This window comes from Lepidochelys kempii, chromosome 21 (assembly GCF_965140265.1).
Source record: "Lepidochelys kempii isolate rLepKem1 chromosome 21, rLepKem1.hap2, whole genome shotgun sequence".
In the NCBI taxonomy this organism is placed as follows: Eukaryota; Metazoa; Chordata; order Testudines; family Cheloniidae; genus Lepidochelys; species Lepidochelys kempii.
Genome location: NC_133276.1, coordinates 11,219,473 through 11,243,983, shown reverse-complemented (window position 1 = coordinate 11,243,983; position 24,511 = coordinate 11,219,473). Strand labels below are relative to the sequence as shown.

Below are 24,511 nucleotides of genomic sequence, written 5' to 3'. Positions count from 1 at the left end.
TGTATGGAATAGTTTGTACTGAGTTTTATAAACTGCTCAGAGATCAGGATATTGCTTAAACAGTCACAATAAATATAGTTTGGAAAGAAAAGGCAAGAAAATGCAGGCACCAACATAAATTAACAAAATTGTTCCTCTCCTGTAAACCATGGACAAATCTGTGCACCTTTCTTCCTCCCCCACCCCTCTTCTTCAAAAGAAAAGAAAAAGGATTTACTTTGATCGCAGGCTCTTCAGGGCAAGGACCATCTTTCTCACTCTGCTTGTACAACACTTGTCATCCTGGTTCATGACTGGGGCTCCCAGGCACTACTACCCTATAAATAAGTAAATAATAATTTAAAAATCTTATATCCTCCTATAGGTTTCTAACATGCTTATTACTATAGTTCTGAACCACTCTATGTACAAGTCACCCCACCTCCACTTTTCACAAGAACCAGAACCCCAGGATTCCTAGCTCTCCTAGAAACCTCCAATGGTGGGAACAGAAGGCAAGTGTCCTAACTCCCCTGAGGCCCCCCTTTGCCAGCCAGCAGTGCTCTGCTTACTACATGCCTGACTTACTTTGCAGCTGGCCCCATGCCTCCCCTAAGGTCATAACACCTTCTGGGATGTGAACAACTACACGTGCTGCCAACCTACATCAATCTGCATGGTCCATCCAGTCAGAGGAGGAGGGGATCCTACCAGGCACTATTTAAAATAAATTACTATGAAGGCGTCTATAAATATAGAAGAGCCCTACAATAAATAAATCCTCAAAGGATCATTCAACTCGATCGATAAATTTCTAGGGATTACCCCCCGCTTTTGCTCTAGTTGACTAGTCCCTTCACCTGTCTACCTCCTCATTTATTGGATGGTAGAGTCCAAGTAAACCAGTGGGCTGAGCCACTCTTTGGAGCATTTCATTTGGTTAGAGGAGGGGGAATATAATTTTATAAGGAAAAAATAGTTCCAACGGGAGCGTAGTGCTGGAATAACTGTCTCGCCAGAAGCCAAGGGTAATTCATGCTTTATCTCTTAGCATGGGAGCTGGCTCCTCTAGGTGGCTTTTAAATGGAGGCGAGTTTGTGTGGTGGGCCCATCCCTATTTCTCTGGGGTTAGTTCAGTCCTCAAAAGAGCGTGTTATGGTTCACGATGCGGAGCAGCCCATTTATCACAGAGAAGCGGGGGTGGGCGGATTATAAAATCTCATTCAGAGAGGGATCCCGAAGCAGTAGAACACGGTGGCTTAGGTTTTGTCGGCGCCCTGACGGGGAGGAGTCTCCCTGAGAACCGTCTGCAGCCCCCACGGGTGTACAGAGGTAGAGCCTCTTCCCCCCCCCTCACGCGCTGGCAGTTGGTTCGGCCCAGTTTGAAGCTGGGAGCGGGCGCTCACTGAAGCAACGGCAGCAGTGGTTCCGTGAGGGGGCTCGAGAGCGGCCGGGAAGCCCCCTGTCTCGTCACCACCGACCGGGCCAGGCCTGGCCCTGGCCCTGGCCGCGGCCCTTCACCACCGACCGGCCCCGGCCCTTCACCGCCGGCCAGACCCTCCGGGGAAGGTGAGGGGCCGCTTCTCCGCCCCTCGCTGGCCCCCGCTGAGGCCCGGGGCCGTTGAACGGCTCCCCCCCCGCCCCGGGGTCTTCCTCCGCCCCGCCCCCCACCTGCCTCGGTGTCTTTCTCCCGCCGCCTCCCCCCGCCTCGTGCCCGGGCTCCCCCCTGGGCCTGGCTCCCCCCCCGCGGGCCCAGCCTGATTCATTTCACGGCCCCCTCCCTTGACTAGAAGCGTGGCCGGCTGGGGCCTGTGGGGCCTGGGTTGACGCCGTCTCTGCTCCCGGCCTTTCTAACCCTCTGTCTCCTCCCGACCTGCAGGAGGAACAAGATGCCTAACCCCGGAGAGAAGGCACCCCGCAGTGACCCAGAGAGCATGCCCTGTAGGCCCAGGAGAGCGAGGCAGGCCCAGGAGAGCCATGATGGGGATGTGCCCAGCCTCTGCCCACCACGGCTGCCAGCGTGTACGTCCGCCTCCGGTTATGCTAGAAAAGTCTGGTCTCTACCGTCCTCACACGGTTCAGTGCAAACAGTGGTTTAACCAGGGATGACAGGGATTTGCGGAGAGCTTTGAAAGAGAGCCCTTGGGTTTGGAAGGGACCTGTAGTGGGCTCATGCCATCCCACTGCTTCCAGGCAGGGTTGATTTTTACTAAACCAGGGTTGAGAGATGTCCAGTCTCTGCCTCCGATGTGGAGGCTATACAACTGCTCTTGGCAGCTTGAACCATTGCTGACCTGTTTTTAGGCTAAATTCTGCAGTGGCTCTTTTTCTGTGTTTAATAATGTTATGACTGGGCATCATGCACAGTACTGTAATGTGCTGAAGTGGTGCTACGGGGCAGAAAACGTACACATCTTTAACTGTTCTGCTAATGTTCTTAACTTGGTGACGTGGAATCCTAGGCTCCACATCCCATCCCACTATTAACCTTGTTGGAGAATAGACATCGCAATTTTTTGCAAAGATCACCCCAGATCAAAGTCTTACACTTCCCATCAGCTGTACCAAATATTCCTCTCACTTCATGCCCTAAAGTGCCTTATCTGTTCCTTGAGAGGCTTCTTTAAAGCATGTTTCTACTAAACCTCTTTCATTTTCTGCCATGAAGTGATTTTTTTTTTTAAGTTAGTCAAAATTCAGTACAATCTTTACTGCACTGTGACTCTCAATTGTAGTGTGTCTGAACTGTGAACTCTGGGGCCGGGATAACATCCTCTGTCTTGTACAGCTTTCAATAAATGACAGGTGATGTTTTTCAATGGTCACTAGATGTCGCTCTTATTTCACATGATACAAAAAGAGGTGGATTTATCTGGTATGAAAGGAAAGAGGGGCTCATCAAAACTATGAATCTGGCTTTTAGTCAATTCACAGCTTGAATTTTTTCTCACATGAGTTGAATTGTAACTTCGGGAGAGCTTATACATCATTTTCTGTATATGCATCAACTTAGATAAACAGTGGTGCAGCTTAAGAATTCCACCTGTCTAAAAGATCAGTAAATTCCGTTACACAGTTCAGTGGAACTAAAATCAGAAAAAAATTCAAATGTTCCCTTCCTGTAGCACAGAGGTCTTTAGTAGTTTTTATCCAACAAAGATTTAAGCTAGCTAGGGACTTCATATGCAGGTATAGTCCCACTGTCTTACTCAGGCCAGTAAGAATGCAAATATATATATGATTCTTTGCAGGACTGGGCTTTATATGACTGACATTCCATAACATACAACGTGCTATTATCCCTTCTTCACACAACCCTCTTCTCTAATTTAGATTGTAATCTGTTCAGAGAGGGGACATGTCATTTTACCATACCCTCTTCTACACCCGTTATGGTATATACTATTTCCTTCATCTTGCTTTGGTGTGGGATAATCAATTCAAACTCATTTAGCAATTGTTCTGTTTCTCTGCCTTGCTGAGGAAGGTTCTCTACACCCAGCTTTCTAAATTATCCTGTATTGATCTTTCATATGTAACTGCTAGTGTCCTGATCCATTTTTCCACTTGCTGGTCAAGAACTTTCTAGGCTAAGTTATTTCCACTCACACACATAAATGATGTTATCCAGTATATGGATGATAGATGCTTCCATAATGAAAGTATATCAGATACAGGCTTCATTGGCATGGGTTATCTAGTTATCTCTAAGTTCTCTCATTATTTTAGACTTAAACTATAGCATAAATGAGCATCTTTTTCAAACTCTGGGTTTCCTTGGCACGTAAAATAGTTACAAGATTAATTAACTCCATTAATTAGTCCTGATTTGTAGTATCATAGCCCTAGAGACCACAACCAGATTAAGGGGAGGGCATGGAGCTAAGCACCCTGTACAGACATATAATAAATCCTTCCTATCCCAAAGTGCTTACAATCCTAAACCACTCGCTTGAATCTGTTCCACAGAGGCAGACCCTTGTGCCTTTGCAGAGCCTTATTGATTTCAGGCTTAAGTGGTCTACATACACAGATCAGACTGCAGAATGGGGGCTAAGGTTTCAAAAATAACAAGAGGGTGAGTCACCCAAGAGGAGGATATGAAGGCAAGCCTATAGCACTGTTAGAATCTATAATTCCAACATGTGACTCTCTGCTGTCTCATTCCTATTCTGTACTGACTTTGGTGTCCTCTGCAACTTGTAAATTGTTCTCCCACTTTATGGCTATTAAGCTAGGCCATATGGCACCATATTTTCACCCCACTTCTCTCCCGTAACTTAATTAGTAAGTTTCACCTGTAATTTTTCCTGTTGCTCCAGAATGTAGAAAACATAGATAATAGTCCCACAACTGATGATTTCCATGAGATTCTGAAATGATTGTTGCAGTATAAAATCAGTAGTTCATCAGCTAATATTTCCAAACATGTCTAGGAGATTACACATACCTAGGGAGTCAGGAGACATGAGTTTTATTTCCGGCTCTGCCACTGACTCTGTTTTGTGTTCAGGCACTTAGCTTCTTTGAGTCTCAGTTACTCTGTCTGAAAAATGCATCTGTCATGCGTTGGGAGGTCTATATTGCACATACTTGAGAGGAAGAGAGCTAATTCCTTTTTACCTAACTTATTTAGTCTTAAAATGGTAAAAATGTGAAATTCTTCTTCAGAATACGTCTTCCTGGTATCTTTACACTGGAAAGGATGCTATTAAAATAACTTATAAGACTTGTACTCATTTCACTGTTCACTTTAAAAACAGAACAAGGTAGAGAGACATTAAGTAGTTGCATAATTATTCTGGAGATCATTAGGAGGTTAAAGCCTAGGTATGAGAACATGTCAAAAGTAATAGAACCAAGTATGAACTGATAAGTCTTTTATACAATCCATTTTTATTCAGCTCATTCAATGAGCAGTCTTACATTGCTTTTGAAGACCATTTTAATTTGAACAATTATTTCATATATTGGTGTTACCAGTAACCACAGATTGATATTTTAAATTGATTTTGAGACCCAAACTTGCTTCCATTGAAGCGAATGGAAGTTTAGCCAATGATTTCACTGGGAGAGGATTGGGCTCTTGCTTTTGACCATTAATGAAATTTAATCTTCCATTGTTTAGACACAGAAACCAAAGTGATCAGTTTTACTTTTGTCGGGGTCAGCATTTCTTCTTCAGCTGGGAGCATAATGTTGTTTCTCGTATTCTGAGGGGAATGTTTTAACCTCATCCTACATACACAGGTTTTCATTCATTTTACATTTCCATATTAAATTTTGTAAAACCTTTTAGATTTATTAAATGTTCCATCTAAGACTGTAGTTGATCATGATAAAGAACTAGGTCTCATTAATTTCCTTTCTGCAGCCAGCCCTCCACAAGTTCTTTCCATGGCAGAACTACTAGAAACAGCACAAGAGGTTTCCAGAATGACCATTGCACATGAGATTGTGGTGAACCGTGACTTCAGATTGCAAGAGATCAACTTCTCACCAAACAGGTTTGCTACACTCCTCTTTGTTTTTTCCTCTTACCTGAGGTTGCAGATTATATGGCTGGGAGGGGAGGATTTGGAGGGATATGGCTGTTGAAAGTATGTGGAAACTACAAAGGAAAAGAAAGTGGGTTTTGGGGGCAGGGGTGGGGGACTGGTGCTATATGACATGTTTTTTTCAAGTTTATTTTTCCCTTGGAACTATGATGAATGCCAAGTCTGGTCATCTTTGAATTTAATGGAGCACTCAGAGATTTCAGAGGTGTAGACAGTGACCTTTTCTTAAGTATTAATCAAAGTAACAGAGATGTAAAATCTTTAGCAAAGATCTTCTCTCAGCAATCCGCATTGTAGCTGCAAACTTCCTGAGTCCTATCTGAATGCCTTAACCTTAATCCTTCCTGGTGCTGTACAAAAAGAGGCTCTGTAGAAAGGTATCTTGCGAATATTGTATGGTCTTGTCGATCTTCTCTGAGGATAAGAGTAGTGGTTGGGGGATCTGAAGGGAGTTATCTGCATCTATTGCAGGTTGGCTAAACGTCACATTCTTCTGAAGCAGGGTGGGCTGCCTCTGAACTATTGCTAAGTGGTAGAAAAGTAAGACTAAGGTTTGTCTACACTTACATACATGTGTAGAGTGTACACACTGCATGCACAGCTAGCATGGGTATAAATAGCAGTGTAGAGGGTGAAGTGCTGCTTAGATGAGTAAATACATGCCTGAGTTCTTAGGCCCTACTAAATTCACATTTCATTATGGTTAATTTCACAGATATAGGATTTGAAAATTGGTAAATTTCACCTTTTCAGATGTTTAAATCTGAAATTTCAGTGTTATAACTGTGTGGGTCCCAACCCAAAATGGTATTTTTTGAAGGGAAGGGTGGGGGGTCGTCACAAACCTGTTTTGGGAGGATCATGGGATTGCAACCCTCACTTCTGTGCTGCTTTCAGAGCTGGACTCTGAAGGCAGCAACTGTGGAGCTTTCTGCAGCCGCAGGAGGTTTCCAGAGGTGGAGGTGGGTCTGAACTCCACCCAAGAGCAGCTGTGTAGGGGATGGAAGTCTTTCTGCTCCCCAGGCCAGCGGGAGCTAGGAGCCCCCTCACTGGGGTGCTCTTAGCAGCAGGGGGAGATCAGATTTCACAGAGTAGGGTTTATTTCACTGTCTGTGATGTGTTTTTCATGGCTGTAAAATTGGTAGGGCCCTAGTTATGTACCCTACCTACATGGCTCTGTGCACAGTGAGACAGTGCTGCTCAGTGTCCCGTTGCTGGAGCCTTTCCCTTCTGCAGGGAAAGACTCTGGCAGCTCCTCCTTGCCAGAACTTTTCCCTGCTACCTCAGCCTTTTATTGGCACATGCAGCTATGGAACAGTATGGACATAGCCTGCTTTCCACTGTGGTGTGTAGCTACACATACCTTACACACCAACCCCAGTGTAGACAAGGCCAAAGTATGTTTGGTTTTGGTGAAAAGAGATGGCTGGGTAGGAACCATATTTGGGAGAACTATGGAATGTAGGTTGATAGAGGTTCCCATAGGAGGGGGAGTGGTGAGGCATGTTGCTTCCAACATGAGAATAAAAGTTCAAAGCAAATGCAGAGAAGTCCAAGTGGGGGCATGGCCCCTCCATAATGATAGGTGTGAGATGGCTGAATGTTAATAATAGTTACTTGTTCCCCCTCCCCACTCAGCTTGGAAAGCCGAGTGAAGAAGACATTGCACAAAGCTTTCTGGGACAGTCTAAAAGAACAGCTCTCTACTAGTCCACCAGACTACACGCATGTGATCCAACTGCTACGGGAAATTAAAGAGGTGAGCAGTTCGTGAGATAGGACAGCCAGCTTAGAGCTAGGCCTCTGTTAGTGATGTACATCTAAGCCTTGCCTTGCCTTGCCTTGTGGCCACACATTAGACCCGAAGCATGAGAGAGTGGAATTCACAGCGAGGAAGAGTAAATACTAGGCCCAACCTTCTAGATCCTGTCTGTAAGACTGTCCCCTGGACCCAGGGTCCCACACACAAATCAACTACATGGCTCCACGGGTTCTCATACCTTTCAGGTGTAAGAATCAGTATGGACATAATTGATCATAGATATTACTTAAATCTCTGTGCTACACTGATGCAGTGGTTTCTTGAGCAGGAGCCGATCCACAGTCTGCTTAAGGATGGCTAGTGTCTTGGTCCTCTTCAGTCTCATTAGTATTGAACCCACTGGTTTTCACCAGACAGCAGAAGGCTAGCTCACAGGTGGTAGGACAACTATCACGTATTCCTCTTTTTTTACATTCTCTGTTCCTGCCCCAAGGATAGCTGTATTCCTTAATACTTGGCGACCTCTTCTCCCTTAAACTTGCAACTGAACCCCATCATTCCTTCTTAGTGGACCCAAACCCTCTCTTCAGTACAGCAGATTTAGGCTCTAAGAAAGGTAGAAGATATCTGTTAATAGGATTGTAGACGGAACACATACTTCCTGAATTAAAAATTAATTAGATGGGTTTGATTTTATTAAAACCTTACTTGTTGTTACAAGGCTTCTTAAATAAAGAAGGCTGAAAGAGAGACATACGAAGTAAAGTGAGAAAATGCCTTGGCCTAAAAATCCTCCCTAGGCCAACAGTGACTGTGCCCTGCTGTGCATATAGTCTTTACTATCTATAAACTCCTCAAGTTTATGTATGAAGAAATCCCTTTCCAAGGCTAGTCATATAAGCATCTGTCTTTAATGCACACAACATATTAGAACAGGAGCTAAGTGTTTAAAACTAACAGCCATACCTATCTGCAGAGCCCCACAGCAGCATCTAACATACTTGCCTGACCTGGCCCATACCTCTCCCCTTTTATAGTCCTGAGAGGCAGCTGCCTTCCCAGAAAGCCATCCCGCAGGGCACTAAAAACTATCCCTGCTATAAAGGAAAGAATAGGGACCACACATTATTTAGGGGCTGATATATGGTCATATAGCATCTTCTGTGTACACCCCTTAAGGGAGCAATTAGGAACAAACATTCCCTTATAGCTACTAGGGGGGGCCCCTAAGTTTCAATGTGCTTAGTAGTCACCTGAGTCCTCATTCCTATAAGGCCAGCCTTTGATTCTTGCTGTGCAGCTCCTGGTGAGCTGCAGGGTTCCTAGGTTTGAACAAAAACAGACTCTTCTCTCTTTGACTTTCTCCTTGGGGCAGACCATACTGTCGCTGTTGCTGCCACGGCACAGCCGACTGCGGAACCAGATTGAAGAAGCCCTGGATATGGAGCTGATCAGACAGGAGGCTGAGCATGGGGCTCTGGACGTCCCCAATCTCACCACGTACATTCTAGGTACAATGGCGATGCTGTGTGCACCTGTCCGAGATGAGGAAGTGCAGAGACTACAGGGTGTGAAAGACCCAGTTCAGCTGCTCAGGTGAGTGACACAGGTGGGCCTCCCATAAACCAGCATATCCTCAATCAGTGATATGTTGTGGCAGGGAAATCTACTGCCTCCTGCCCAATAATCATATCACATCTGGACTCCTGATACACCTAGCCTCAGCTTGTCATTGCTGGTAGTTTGAGTTTCTGAATAATGAAAATTGGATTAAATGGTTCAGGGGAATGGAAAATCTAGTGTGAAATGAACTTGAGGCTCAGTCTGGTTCGTAGGGGACATATGTCCCTCTCACAAAAACTTCCATCCTAACTGGCACTGAATAACACCACTACCCCTCCAACCCATCCATGACAGTCATACCAGAAGGGAATGAACTATAGTGCCTGATTTCTCTTCTGTTTATCTAGGTTCTTACATGGCCTTATCACGAGATCATCTGAGTGCCTCCCAGCTATTTAAAAGTAGTAGTTTCTTTCCCTTCATGCTGTGAAGGAGAAATGACTAATTATCTGTGTGAGAGAGAGAGACTGAAGAACCTAAGTCTCAGCAATGGACTTTGCATTTAGTTGTGCAGTGAGCCCACTGATCTTTCTTCTTGCAGTAATGAGTCCATAGGTTGGGTCCATGTCCTGTCTTCTGTACTCATAAGCCTATCCCACTGCTGGATAATTTCATTGTTTTGGTGGAACATAGCTGTTGTGGGAGGTCATGGTCTCTTCTGACCCTTCTGGTGGTCTCTAGATCAGGGTAGAGACAGCATGGAGGAAAACTGAAGTAGCTTACACGTCCCCTATTGTACTAGTTCTGAGGCTAAGTAAGATGGTCTCGGGGGCATGCAATGTGGTACCATTCCCCAGCACAAAAACCAGATTTTTAAAGAGTCCCTGCTGCATGAAAAGGAAGCCACTGGGTAGTGTGTGGGGCTGGATTGGGCTGCTAGTGAGTTCAGAACGTGAGTACTGACTCCCCCTGCACTTGGAATGCCCAGCACTGAAGACTGGGTCTCTGTGGCTAACTCGACATTGGTGAAACTTGCCTCTAGGTAGCTGGGGCAATCTGACTTCAGTGAGCCACTTGCAGTGATACTTTTTTCCTTTTGTCCTCTTATTCACCCCAGGGAGATTGTCCGGGTGCTAGACCTGATGAAAATGGACATGGTGAATTTTACCATCCAGAGCCTCCGGCCCCACCTGCAGGATCACTCTGTCCAATATGAGCAGAAGAAATTCCAGGAGCTCCTTGCCAAGCTGCCCAGTGAGTGTGTGGGGAAGGAAAGAGAAGGTGCAGGGGTGTGCTGGGTCATCATCAAGAATACTTATAGAAGGATTGAGAATACTGAGCACCAACACAAGGCGACATAGGTCCAAAGTGCATTAATATTCCCAGAGTACAGCAGGTGGGAAAGGGATCTTACTCTGGGGCTGCAGGGATATCATTTTCCATGATAGACAGACCTCACCCACAAGGGGACAGATTCAGCAGAGGAGTCAAGGGTTGGTGGGTTTAGAGCATGAGCTTATCCTTGGCAAGGGTCTCTTGGCACATGGAGTGTGTGGTGTAGGGAGGCTTGTGTCAGATGGCTGTGCTGTAGCAGCCCTATGGAGAAACCAGTCTTCCTAACAGCTTACTCACGCATTTAAAGTGTGCACATACAATTTTAAGCATTAATTTTAAAGCAAGTATTTCTGTTAATGGGACATTGGTTATTTTCCTCTCTTTACTACTGTGGAATAATGTACACAAATAGGATTATCTGCTGCTTAGTTCATCTCCGGTTACTTTCTTTCCCACCTGAAACTGGTCTTCAGTTTGACATCAGCCAATGGTGCAGACATTCTGCTGGTAGCAGATACTAGCTTCAGGTGCAGGGTAAACAGGAGCAGCAGATAGAAACAGAGCTGTTAAGGTCTTCCATGCAAATTTGTATTAGTAACAAGATGGAAAGACAAAACTGTCAAATGTTAATTTAAGGAGATGTGCTTCTAACTAGGGGATGGATTGGTAGTTAGAGCACTACCCAGAAGTCAGGACACCAGGGTTCTAGTCCCAACTTGCTCACAGACTTGCCTTGTAAAAGAGAGCAAGATATTTAATCTACTTCAGTTTCTTCCTGCATAAAATAGAGAAAATAGCCATGGCAGGGGATGTTGTGAGATTTCATTAAAGTGTATAAAAGGCTTTGAGAGCCTCAGAGGAAAGGGCAAAATGTTAAACAGACCTGTAGTCACCCTTGGCAGAGCATTCTAGAAGGTTTTTGTGGATGCTTAAATCAAAGCCAAGCTATCCCAGACAAAGAGCAACATTTTACTGCTCCCTGTACCAGATTTGCTGGCTTGCAGCAGAGCTGGTCTGGTTTTGTTAGAGGTGTTTCACCATATGTGCTGTAATAGTTCCCAGCCCTCTGCACATTATAAAACTTGGCTGAGACCAGCCCTGAACATGCCTCTCTTCAGTTCCACTGCTACTGGGCCAACATCGCTGTCCTGACAATGACATGGCTGTGTCCTATGAGAATGAGCCTGACTCCGAAGCTTCAACAGGTGTCAGTCACTTCTAAAGTACCAGGGGCCAGCACGAGACATACTGTCTCTTCAGAGTAGAGTGTAGTGTAGTACAGTGAGTGAAAACAGTTCCTTCACCATTCAACTTGCTCGGTCTGATTTTTCCTGCAAACCTCTCTCCATAATCCTATTCCAGACAGCCTGGATCATACAACTGAGTGGTTACACAAAGCAGCAGCAGAAGTCTCTGCATCTTCTCTGTCATCCCCATCCCATCCTGAGGTCCATGGATCACCTGTTCCACTTTCACTGGGGGCTGGCAGCAGGAGCTCAGCTATACCAAGTCCCGTGTCTGTGTTAAACCAGGGATACATGAATCTACTCCACTGGGAGCCAGGCACAGAGAACTACCCTGAGGTAGGACTGCTCTGCCCCTTTGACATGGCAGTTAGAACTGGCCTAAAGTACAAGCAAAATAAAGAGGTGCTTGGGCCCTGAATCCTATGCAACCTCTACAGCAGGAGCCAGCTTTGTCTCTGGGCTAGGCAACAGGACTGCAAGGGGAGACCATAGCTCTCTGCTGGATTCCCTATCCCTTTTTGGCAGTGAAAGCTGCTAGCTTGTGGCTTATTTCCCCTCTTCTGTTAGGCTGGGTCCCCTGCAAAACATAAGGCCTTTCCTGCTTCTGGGATCAGTTTGATCAGTGGTTCACACCCTTCTCTATAGGGGAGACCTCTCTCCTTATCTATACAGAAAAGGAAGGGCAGTTGCAATTCTCCAGCTTAAGAAGCCCCCTGCTTGGTGAGCACAGCTCTCCCCATGCTCACAAGGGGATTTAATCTTTCTTTGCAGACTCTGTTGATGGACAAAGCCCGGCTGCAGGAGGTACAGTTGCAAGTGAATCAGCTAACAATCATAGCTGCAGTCCTGCTGGTGTCCAGCAGTGTGTGTGGAAGTGCCTTGTTCAGCTCGCCTGGGTTTGTAGATAGGCTGAAACGGGTAACAAAGGCCCTCTTGGAAGGGCTCCCTCACACAAGGTTGGTTGCTTTACCATTATCTTTTCCAGAGGGAAACAGGTGCTGGTTGGGAATGAGAAGAGCTGCAGGAATCCGCTCTGGAACTCAGAGGAGAGTTAAAATCCAAATAAGGGCCAGGGCTTCTGGCTGGGGGAGGAGTTTCCAGCTGGGAACTAGTCCCCTAGAACTGGTGACTCACTAGTTAATGGGGAACTGGTGATACTGATCATTCTGATCACAGTAACAAGCACTAGGGCAGCTTAGTTCAGGGGACACCAAATGAGTAGGGCTGGTTGTCTGCCTTATGTTGCCATCATGATGATCCTGGCTACAAGTTTGTGGAGGGAATTTCCTAGCTGTTCGACCCTCTCCCTGCTGTAAAGCAAAGGTGAGGAGCAGCTCAAGAATATAGAACATGCCTCTGTGATTTAGGTTTCAAGAAGCTTTACTGGACATCAGCAATCATGTGCACCAGGAAGTTAGTGAGTGTCTCTTGCAACTGGGTTACCCTGCTTTCACAGATGACAAATCTGCTTCCCTTAAAGGCCAGATAAGGAGCATTGCAGAGGAGGACAATGCAGTGCGGAGCGTAATTGGTGAGTCCCTGAATAAATGCCTAATGTGCTGGCTTTTTACTTTAAAAATGAGGCCACCCTACATCTTTATCTGCAATCTATGCTGGGCCTTAGAGTGAAGTCCTTTCCCAGGACTGGTCATGCATAGGCAACCACCATGCAAGGTGCACCTGATGCTAGATGTGAGTGTGAAGGTCAGTCTTTGGCCTCTTTGCTCAGACTGCCACAAGGTTGGGTACCTAATGGCCCTAGATTGAGATCCTCACTCCTTCTCCAGAAGTCAAACAATAACAATCAAGCAGTGAAATACTCTATATGCCAGTACACCCCATCTCAAAGCACTTTACAAAAGTGGGGTCATCCCTCTTTTACAGATGGAGAAACTGAGGCACAGTGAGTTAGGAGACCTGCATTCAATTGCTGGCTCTGCAACTGAGTCTCAGTTCAGTGCTCTATCCACTAGCCCCCCACTGTAATATGTAAATTACCAAGATATTTCAAATTAAGTCTGAAGTCTTTCCCCACTGATTGTGCTTAAATGCAATAACTGCAACAGCACTAATCTTAAATTCCATGTTGTGTTCTGACATCTGCTACACACTTGAATTTTTTTATACTAGAATGATTTCTCTTCAGAGCTGTTGCTGAGCTGATAGGGTCTCAGTCATGTGTTCACTCTTCCCTTAGTGACTGACTGCTCTTGTCACACCCTCTCTTTTTGTACCTACAGAGCAGCGGATTCATTCATTTCTCAGCCTTCATCTGTCTCCGAGTGCCCAGAACTCTCGCAGTCTCCCAAAAGGCCTTCTTCCAATTCAGGAAGAACTGCTGGAAGTTGGCCACAGGTTTGGCAGCATGATTCATCACAACAGGCAGGTGTATGGACCCTACTACCTGGGAATTCTAAAAAAAGTTTTCCCGGAGCCAGAAGCAGGAATAGATTCTTTCTAACCCTCACAGAAAGAACCACATGCACTGGGGACAGAGGACTCAGTTTTCAGAATCATGCTTTGGCTTGTGAAGTCTGTTGCAGCCAAGGAAACAGCTGTCCTGTTCTGGGGGGCAGCAGCAGCATCCAAAGCACTTCTGCAGCTGGTGACAATTACATAAATATCAACTGCCAATTCCCCATTTGTCTGAATAAACCTTTCAACTAAAAAACAAAAATTGCTCTCTTTTCCCATACCTGCCATTAGTTGGTCTCATTACTTGGAGGGGCAGTGAAACATTGAATAAATATGGCAAGATGGATTTCATAATACTGTAATGTATCCTGTGAATTTGAACCCTGATTTTTCCTGCATGGGCATTAAGTGGTTTTAGCCTGCTTTCCAGACACCTATTAGTCTCAGCTGAGGATAGGGGATTTGATTAAGATCCTTTGTGTTAAAAATGACAGAGCTTAGTTTCTAATGTAACTGATATACTCTTCAGTGTTAACTTTAAAATCTGACTTACTTCATATGGGCCATCTACACTAGCTCAGGTTTTTAATCCCCTAAGGCAGTGGTTCCCAAACTTGTTTACCTGCCTCCACTGATTGCAGCTCCCATTGGCCTGGAGCAGCAAACTGAACTTGTTTTGGTTAAACAAGGGAAATATTTTATCCATCTGCAAGAACAGCCATTTTGGTTCCAGGCACCAGCCGCTACTTATTCCTTGACCAAATTCAAAATTTAAAAATGAAAATTAAAGACTTCCACACTATCTACATCACAGTAAACAAAGCAAAGGTGAGTGTCTGAGTTTATTTATTAATTCAGTCTGTTCTAAATTGTACAGTTATGAAAAACAACAAAACGACCACTGGAAGCCCAGAAATATTTACAATCTCGCCTTGTTGTAGTGAGGTCAGTCTATGTTGTTGCACAGATTGGTTATGTTTGGTACCACAAGATGTTGAAAATTCAGACAAATTCAAGCAGATTAACAATTGTATATACAGGAAAATAAAAGAAAATTCAAGTATCAAAATACAGAGACAGATTAAATAACATTTTTATTACAAATCAGTCCCACTGCCATACATCACAATTAGCAAAAAGGTCTACATTGCAAACTGAAGTTGACTGTTCTCTGCCATGTTGGGGAAATCTCAGGTTATTTTTCAAAAGACAAAAATTTGAGTTAGCTCTCATTTCAAGCACATCAAATTGGCTTCTGGTTGTACAGGTACCTCTAAATATGCCAATGTAGGATCTAAAAAGGAGCATGGAGTTGCAAACGGAGAGCTTGTTATAAAACGAAAAATCCTACTGCACTCAACTGATGTAAGCATAAGGGAAACCACAGAAATGCCTGCTGCCAGATAGCTGAACTCTGGAATGAGGGAGTGTTAATATAGCTGAGTCCAGGTCAGTTTCACAGCTCAAGAAATGGAGTTGCTCAAGGATACCATTTGGTGTCTGCTCTGTACATTGCAGCAGCCTCACAAAGGGCAGTGGTGCAGCTCAGCTTCCCCTCGAAACACACCCAAATACCTTTTTTCTGCAAGGGGAATGGGGGGGTGCCTCAGATATCCAAATACCAACTTTCTTCTAAATTTAAAAGGCAAAACTGAACAGCCGAGATTACCATTTTTTTTTTAAAACAGGTACAGAATAGAATAGGATACAGCAGTTTGAAGCTGAATACATTAAATGACTGCACCCTCATTTTAAGACGACAATTCAGCTATTAATATTAGTGTCTGTCTAGAGTTCTCAGCCTGGACCCATACCCAATACAAAGGGAGATTGCTCTAGAATACTGTCTATCCTTTGAAAAAGGGAAGGAAGTGGATCACAGGTTGGTAACAGAACTAGCTCAGAACTTTGAAAATTAATCACATTCAGAACCCAAAATTTAGGACACTTTCCTCCAGATACTGTGAATCCCTGTAGGAACACAAGAGCCTGAACAGTGCACAAATGGCGAAGTACTAAGAGATTGGGAACCACCTGAACTCCTGAAAATATAGGCTGGGGTCTAGGAGGAGAGCCCTACCAGGCAAGTACCTTGAAAACATACGCTACTAAAGCTCAGCTCCTCTGCGATACGTATTCTGTGTCAAGGAGAAAACAAACACCTAGCAAGAGAACAGCAAAGGGGGTTGCTGAGTCACTGGAGACAACAGCAAGATTAGAGTCTTCATCACTACTTTTACTGCCAGCCAACCTCCAAAGCTCCTGCATCCAACAGAGAGCTATCCCTCCTCCAAAGCAGGGGTTCAGTCTCTGCAAACAGACTTATTGCTAACACACCAAATATTTACACTTACATCAGTATGAACTGCAACATAGGCATAAGAAGGAATGTTAAGTTTCCTAAAATTCACTCATTTTAAAAAACAGCTTGTTTTCCCGCTCACTAATCATTGACAGGTCTAGGCCCTGGGGATTGTTTGTTTCTCTCAGCACTCACCATCAACTGGAATGAGACTAAATTAAATCCTGACAGATACAGCAGCAACTGGAGTTAAAAACAAATAGTTAGGACACAAAGTTCTACTAAGCAGCAGGGCACCACCAAACCATCACACCTGCCTGAGACCAAAGCAATGGCATGGTGTCCCCTGTTTTTACATCTCAAGAACCAAGTCATGCCCATTTTACCATCTCTCCTTCCAACAAGGTCCTGATGGTCAGGGCACTGGAAAACAGGTCACACAACTGTCACAGCCAAAGCCACCATTAAATACTCAGGTAGTTTAAATGAAGCGTAATTACAAAGCACCTTCAAGATTGTGTTCTGTTTAAGAATGTGAGACTGCTCGGGACCAACCACCCTTAGACTGATTGAATTTATCATCAGGTATGGACTGTTTCAGTGTAATGCCCAGAATACAACTCCTTGTTGGTTCATATTCTGAAATACTGTTACACTAATGGTAATTCAATAATGAGCTAGTATCAAAGAAGTGTTAAATCACAACCAGACTTTAAAAACCCAACCCGGTAGCACATAACTGCATTTAAAAAACATGGCAGATGCAAGAGAGGGTATACAAAGGAGCAAACTCTCCAGTTATTCAGTGTGATAAACTAATGGAAAGGAATCTAATTGTGTCCTCCTTACCATCAAAACATCAAGTATTGCAATGCACCAGTTCTCTAGTGAAAGCAGGCTTCGTACCATGGGTGATACCCAGCAATCATCACTAGGATTGTAACCCCTTTGCAGACAGTTTTCCTTAAATTATATCCATCTCCCATTTAGGCTTGGAGTGGCTTGAAAGAAAAGTGTATGAAAATCCATGCAGCTGAGTTTCAGAATCTGGAACAAAACTATTGCCAAAACCTTGGAATTGTTTTCTCCTGCTCACCAAGAACCGAGGTGAATTAAAGTACCATTAGACATACACACACTACCGCCATTGCTAAGACTTTTTACCGTACTCTTTGTAGGACAGGACAGTACCGTGGAATCTTAATTTACTAAGGGTTGTTCCAACCCAAAAAATTGCAACATGCTACATTTAAGTTGTGGATTTCTTTTGTTTCGTATCATTGCATGTAAAAAGAAAAAAAATCTCTTAAAAAAACATTTGTTGCAACAGACTAGAAAATAAGGTATCACTCCCTTGAGCTCAGAAGTCTCAAATCTCCTTTGCTAGAAATGCGTAGCTGCTTTTGTCAGCTGGTTGCTGGGATCCCTTTTCCCCCCTCAATTGTGGAAGCCCTTACTCGGCAGTCATGAACATATTCAGAGAGGCAGACACCAGTGCCGGGTGGAGATCTTCATCCTGTTGGGGTACCACTGCTTCTTAGGTCTCTGCCCCGTTACTACATTTCCATGGTAGCACACAGCTGCCTGCATATCAGCTTTCCAGAGGCAAACAGAACAGGGGACAACGTTAACAGAAAGGAAAAAATGCAATGAATAATTTCATGAGTCACGTTCAAACCAATGCTGGGGGGGGGGGGGGGGAAGGGAGGGGACAGAGGGGTGTGTGACCAAGCAGTGAGAAATAATAGAGCCACAAACTGGTGAGAGCTACAGCTGCACAGCACAAGCCCTCTGTTCAGATAGGGCTGCTGGGATCCCACCAAGGGTCAGAGGTCAGCATTAAAAAGGCACATGCACAACTAACCCTTTTTTTTTTTAAAAAAAAGGGGCGCTGAGAACCCACGAAAGACACTGGCAGTTGCAAGGGCTCAGCCCCTCCAAAAATCGGATCTGTATGTGGGTAGCTGTAACTGATGATAAACTCTTAGACATAAAAGCACACCACCACTTGCATTCCTCATTGAACATCTCCTCTGAACGACTGAAAAGAGGTTTCAGGGCGCCGTTCACAGCTTGCCAAACAATACGCAGCAGCCCGTAAAAATACCGCCGTATTCTACAGCAAGTGCCCAAACCACTACAGGTAACAGGAACACTGCAGTGTTCTGGGCATTCACTGTAGTATTTCTCTAGTTAAGGATTCTTTTGCCTAAGCATCTGTAATCCCTTACCATGGGGGTCAGGGGTGCATGACATGTTAAATCTACCTACAAGACTGAGGTTTTTATTCTTTGTGCTTTACAAAATATCTTCCTACCCTCCTTACTTGGATACTTACTAACCAGGTTGTTATTTCTGAACTCTGTTTGCCTTGTTAGGCCATGGCCCTGAGGACTGGGAGGTCAGACTTGCTCCGAGGAAGGAGCTAGATAAAGATTTTGAAACACAAGATTCTAGTATAATTACTGGGCTGGAGGGGAGAAAGGGAAAGAAAAGACTGATGCAAAATCAATAGCCCATTAAAAAGTGATCCTTATTGGTTCTAATACACAACAAGTGAGGATCCAGGCTGAATTACCACATTTGGGGTGGTTGGTTGCTGCAGAGATTATGACATTTGAAGAAAACTCTTATAGACCTACTTTCTGTTCTGGACAATCCAGGTTGCATCAGTAAATGGGGTTTGCTTAAGATTCAAGAGCCAGTATGGACACACTGGGTGCGTCTAGAGATGGACATTTGGGGAGGAGAAGATGTGGGTTTTAAACTGTTCATGATGGACCATCACAAAGCAGAGGCAAGAATAGTGTGGGTAGTAGCTGTCCAGCTTCCTTCACAGCTCTCTTCCGACCACACCTTGATTGTCACCTGCAACTCCCCCACTGCTGATTCTCCTATGAGTGGATTCTGCTAATGGTGCAAAATAAATGATGTTGGTATGCTTGGAATTAGACTAGGATCAGACACATTTGTGATCTTTGTCCAGTGTGACAGCTGAAAGGCTGGTGTACTAACCCCTACTGTCCCACACAGCCAGGTGCTCCCATAGAAAGGAGCAGGTGGTTTTCAGTCTGACTTTAGAATGCTGGTCAGAATCCAAGGTGCAACCTCCCTTCTTGTGAGACTGGTATTTCACGTGGCAGGAGAGTGAGTGAAGCGGAGCATAGTGGGTTGTTGTCATAGGACGACTACTACGTGCTAGTCACATAGTGCCTTTCCTTAGAGGCTCTCAAATTGCTTTGCAAACTGATTAAGCCTCACATCACCTCTGTGAGGGAGGGAGATATTATCCCCATTTGATAAAGGGGGAAACTGAGGCTAAGGGACATGGTCACACAGCAAGTCAGTGACAGAACCAGGAGTTCCGACTCCTCAGTCTGTTTAATCACTGGACCATCCTTCCTCCTCAGTTTCATGCTATCAATGAGCCTTATACATTTGGCCCACTTTAATCAGGGCTGGCCATAAGCACAGCCTAGTCAGGAATTCACCAGGGCACCTCAGGAGAATAGAGCAGAACCTCAGAGTTACACATGCCTCAGGAAAGGAGATTGTCCGTAATGCTGAAATGTTGAACTTTGAACAAAACATGCTGGTTGTTCTTTCAAAAATTTACAGCTGAACACTCAACTTAACTCCGCTTTGAAACTTTACAGTGCAGAAGAAAAATGCTGCTTTTAACCATCGTAATTTAAATGAAACAAGCATAGAAACAGTTTCCTTACCTTAGAGGCTAACCAATGCTCAAATAAATTGGTTAGTCTCTAAAGGTGCCACAAGTCCTCCTTTTCTTTTTGCGAATACAGACTAACACGGCTGTTACTCTGAAACCTTTCCTTACCTTGTCAATTGTTTTTAAAAACTTTCCCTTCATTTTTGTAGTAGTTTACGTTTAAGACAGTACTATACTGCATTTACTTGTGTGTGTGTCTCTGCTGCTGCCTGATGGCATATTTCCGGTTCCAAATGAGGTGTGTGGTTGACTGGTCAGTTTCTAATTCTGGTGTTCATAACTCTGAGGCTCTACTGTATTTGTATCCGCATGGTCACTGGCTAACAAACTGCTTTATGGCACAGAGACCACCCTCCAAACGAGGTCCCAGCTCTGCTCGGCCTGCACAGCAGCACGTGCTCTGTGGTTTCAGTTGTAAGGGGTCTGAGTCACATTTAGGAACTAAAGTAGCAGCCGTAGACAGATCTATCTAGCCAACCATGGGCTCAAAACTTTGCAGACAAGGAAATGAGGTGAACGGAAAGGGGGAGGTGTCTGCACATAGGGTACCCAGGCACCTAGGGCCCTCCCTAAGGGTAATTGCCAAGGGATGGGGAAGCGGCAGATGTTTCAAGATCACTCTAGCCGTCATTGCACAGCATTTAATAGCCTTGTGATCTGCAGAAGACTTGTACTTTCTTCCTGCCCAAGGGAGAAATGGGATCAAAGTTAACATGCAGGAAACCTGCTGAACAGAGCAAAGTTCCCAGCTCCCCAGTCTGCTTTGGCCAGACAACAAATAGTCCAGTCCCCGTCCCACACCCAGTACAGGATTAGTCACATGTGCCTTTAAAAGCTTAACCCATGTATAGTTCTAAAAGGGAGAACCAAGCTGGTAGCTCTCAAGCAGTTTGGTCGGTTTGAACAGAAGGGCCCTGCATCAAATCTGACAAGACAGGATGAAACCCACACAATGACTTCAGTGGGGCAGCTGAGAAGCTGCTGCCAGGCGTTTCCTATATATACCAACCCTGATCTCTAAGAAGGGTCAACGTGCACAGTGAGAGCAACCGCTGTGTAAGCGGCCCAGACTGGCTCTCACGTTAGCTGTGCAATCAGGTTTGCAACTCTGAACTTCGGGGTGGGGTGGGGGGAAGAGATTGCACACAAGATCCATGCGAGGAAATCTAGTGAATGGGTTATTTGCAGACAGCATCACTCTGGTTAGTGTCGGTTCAGATGACAGGTAAAAAGAGGGGTAACAGTTCGCTGAAACAGTATACAGCTGTGGCTCAGTACAGAATCTAGAACGAGTGAGTGTGCGCACCTCAGAGACAAGAGGTCTACAGCAGTCCAAGGATAAGAACATTAAATACAAAAAGGCCCAGGGAGTGTCATGTCGCCCCCAGAGATTCAGTGCCGCAGCAAGGGGAAAAACGTGAAATGGCAGGCGGCTTCCCGGATCCACATCTCAGACTCTTGCAGCTTCCAACCCTCTGCATCTCCCACCTCACAAGTATCTAACAGGTCATTCTCTCCGCATGTTACCCTTGTTTCCGAGTAAGGAGAATTCACAGTGTTCAGTAGTGATCAGATACAAAAGCTGTTTAGTCTACAGTATCCTAGTGCTGCTGCCTCTGATGGTGTAGCCCCTAGAGGTGGAGCTCAGTGCCAGCAGCTGGAGGGAGAGGGAGTTTAGAACAGCAGACAGATCAGATCGCAAAGGCACGGTTAGACTAGGTGGACACAGGGTTGCTTTTTTAGAAGATAGTGGTCTCATACTTAGTGCTGAGGGTCCTCTTAGAATCCTGTTTGGGTTCAACAACCCAGGAGACACTGGCATGAGACTGGGAGTCTTGGTCCACTTCAGGTGGCTCCAGCTGGAAAATAGTGGAGGGAAAGAGTACAATAAGCAACTTGCTCACCTGGAGAGAGTCAGGTCAGAGCTGGAGACATTCAAAGAGCATTCAGCGAGAATGAGGGGCACCCCTAAGCTACCAACATACAATCATACAAACAAAACAGAGGGAAGCAGCTCCTACGCTGAGACTGGCAAGGAACCCTGATCAGATTTGGCCAGGACTTCAGGCTAAAATCAGAAACATCTGTACTGTACTATACTACCCCAGGCCCTGAGCCAATCCACTCAGAGTTCTTTGTGGCTTGGGGCCATCTAAGTATTTATTGACTGGGCCAGCCTGCCTAGTTTCACAAGTAACAAGAAAGCAGATGATCCTCCAGGGTGGGGACCCAGCTCCTGCAGGTAGATTTCTCCTTTTATCTGATTTGCTCCCCTGGCCAAAAGGACAGCTCTTCCTTCCCTCAGCCTCCTGATCTTCCAGTGTGATAGTGATGTTAACGGGCTCAGAAGCAGCATGTTCTGTGTTAGTGGGGCTCTCAAATATAAAGGGAAGGGTAAACACCTTTAAAATCCCACCTCTGCCACCATGTCAAGGTTCCTTCCCCACTCTCAACGCTAGGGTACAGACATGGGGACCTGCATGAAAACCTCCTAAGCTTACTTTTACCAGCTTAGGTTAAAACTTCCCCAAGGTACAAATTATTTTACCCTTTGCCCTTGGACTTTCGCTGCTACCACCAAACGTTTAACCGGTATTATTATTATTAGGAAAGAGCCCGTTTGGAAACGTCTTTCCCCCCAAAATCCTCCCTTACCTTTACACCCCCTTTCCTGGGGAAGGCTTGATAAAAATCCTCACCAATTTGCATAGGTGACCACAGACCCAAACCCTTGGATCTTAAGAACAATGAAAAAAGCATTCAGTTTCTTAAAAGAAGAATTTTAATAGAAGAAAAAGTAAAAAAGAATCACCTCTGTAAAATCAGGATGGTAAATACTTTACAGGGTAATTAGATTCAAAACATAGAGAATCCCTCTAGGCAAAACCTTAAGTTACAAAAAGACACAAAAACAGGAATATCCATTTAGCACAGCTTATTTTCTCAGCCATTTAAACAAATAAGAATCTAACGCATATCTAGCTAGATTACTTACTGTTTTTGGATTCCTGGGCAGAACACCTGGAACACCTACAAAAAGTCTTCGAGTGCATAAGGGAGGCAGGACTAACTGTTAAGGCTAAGAAGTGTCAAATCGGCCTAAACAGAGTGACTTACCTTGGACACCAGGTGGGTCAAGGAATGATCAACCCCCTACAGGGCAAAGTGGATGTTATCCAAAAGTGGCCTGTCCCAAGGTCAAAGGAACAGGTTCAATCCTTCTTAGGCTTGGCCAGTTATTACAGGTAATTTGTACCGCAGTACAGCCAAATTGCCACCCCACTGACAGACCTAACCAAAAAGAAACAGCCAAATGCCGTTCAGTGGACCGAAGAGTGTCAGAAGGCCTTTAACCAGCTTAAAGTGACACTCATGTCTGACCCTGTACTAAGGGCCCCAGACTTTGACAAACCGTTCCTAGTAACCACCGATGCGTCCGAGCGTGGTGTGGGAGCAGTTTTAATGCAGGAAGGACCGGATCAAGAATTCCACCCTGTAGTGTTTCTCAGCAAAAAGTTGTCTGAGAGGCAAAGCAACTGGTCAGTCAGCGAAAAAGAATGTCACGCCATTGTCTACGCTCTGGAAAAGCTACACCCATATGTTTGGGGACGGCGTTTCCACCTGCAAACTGCCCATGCTGTGCTACAGTGGCTTCATACCACCATTGGAAATAACAAAAAACTTATTCGGTGGAGTTTAGCTCTCCAAGATTTTGATTTCGACATCCAACACATCTCAGGAGCTTCTAACAAAGTGGCTGATGCACTCTCCCATGAAAGTTTCCCAGAATCAATTGGTTAAAATCGTCCTTGAGAAGTGGAAAATATTCTTAGTCTTTATGTACTTGGTAGTATATTTAGAGGTGCATGTGTCTTATTAACTCTGTTTTTTCCTAGAGCTGCAGAAAAATCCCAGCCAGCGTTTCACCTTATCTGTGATTTGGGGGGGGGTGTCAAATATAAAGGGAAGGGTAAACCCCTTTAAAATCCCTCCTGGCCAGAGGAAAAACCCTTTCACCTGTAAAGGGTTAAGAAGCTAGGATAACCTCGCTGGCACCTGACCACAATGACCAATGAGGAGACAAGATACTTTCAAAGCTGGAGTGGGGGAGAAACAAAGGGTCTAGGTCTGTCTGTGTGATGCTTTTGCCGGGGACAGAACAGGAATGGAGTCTTAGAACTTAATAAGTAGTCTAGCTAGATATGCGTTAGATTCTGTTTGTTTAAATGACTGAGAAAATAAGCTGTGCTGAATGGAATGGATATTCCTGTTTTTGTGTCTTTTTGTAACTTAAGGTTTTGCCTAGAGGGATTCTCTATGTTTTGAATCTAATTACCTTGTAAGGTATTTTCCATTCTGATTTTACAGAGGTGATTCTTTTTTACTTTTTCTTCTATTAAAATTCTTCTTTTAAGAAACTGAAGGCTTTTTTCATTGTTCTTAAGATCCAAGGGTTTGGGTCTGTGGTCACCTATGCAAATTGGTGAGGATTTTTATCAAGCCTTCCCAGGAAAGGGTTGTAAAGGTAAGGGAGGATTTTGGGGGGGAAAGACGTTTCCAAACGGGCTCTTTCCTAATAATAATAATACCGGTTAGACATTTGGTGGTAGGGCAAAG

At 44.7% G+C, this 24,511-nt stretch overlaps 2 protein-coding genes across 15 annotated transcripts in view; one reads left to right on the top strand and one right to left on the bottom strand.

Moving 5' to 3' along the window:
- The first annotated feature begins 1,250 nt into the window (after positions 1-1,250).
- Positions 1,251-14,928, top strand: TCP11 (t-complex 11). Of its 3 annotated transcripts, none has more exons than XM_073320129.1 (10): positions 1,251-1,311; positions 1,859-2,001; positions 5,354-5,486; positions 7,176-7,296; positions 8,675-8,895; positions 9,980-10,116; positions 11,560-11,780; positions 12,216-12,400; positions 12,812-12,975; positions 13,685-14,928. In XM_073320129.1, the coding sequence occupies exons 2-10, from the start codon at positions 1,869-1,871 to the stop codon at positions 13,903-13,905; spliced, it is 1,536 nt and encodes a 511-aa protein (XP_073176230.1). In that variant the 5' UTR covers positions 1,251-1,311; positions 1,859-1,868; the 3' UTR covers positions 13,906-14,928. The 3 variants fall into 3 exon arrangements, with proteins under 3 accessions (XP_073176230.1, XP_073176229.1, XP_073176231.1); XM_073320128.1 differs by lacking the exon at positions 1,251-1,311 and adding an exon at positions 1,355-1,548; XM_073320130.1 differs by lacking the exons at positions 1,251-1,311; positions 1,859-2,001; positions 7,176-7,296 and having other exon boundaries at positions 5,427-5,486.
- The window catches only part of ANKS1A (ankyrin repeat and sterile alpha motif domain containing 1A), a 155,267-nt gene continuing 145,444 nt past the window's right edge, over positions 14,689-24,511 (bottom strand). For 10 of the 12 annotated variants that reach the window (XM_073320116.1, XM_073320119.1, XM_073320118.1 and 7 more), the window contains one exon: positions 14,689-21,753. In XM_073320116.1, coding sequence (XP_073176217.1) covers positions 21,634-21,753 — 120 coding nt within the window. In that variant the 3' untranslated portion in view covers positions 14,689-21,633. The remainder of the gene's footprint in view (positions 21,754-24,511) is intronic. The other 2 variants (XR_012155829.1, XM_073320117.1) reach the window with 2 other exon arrangements.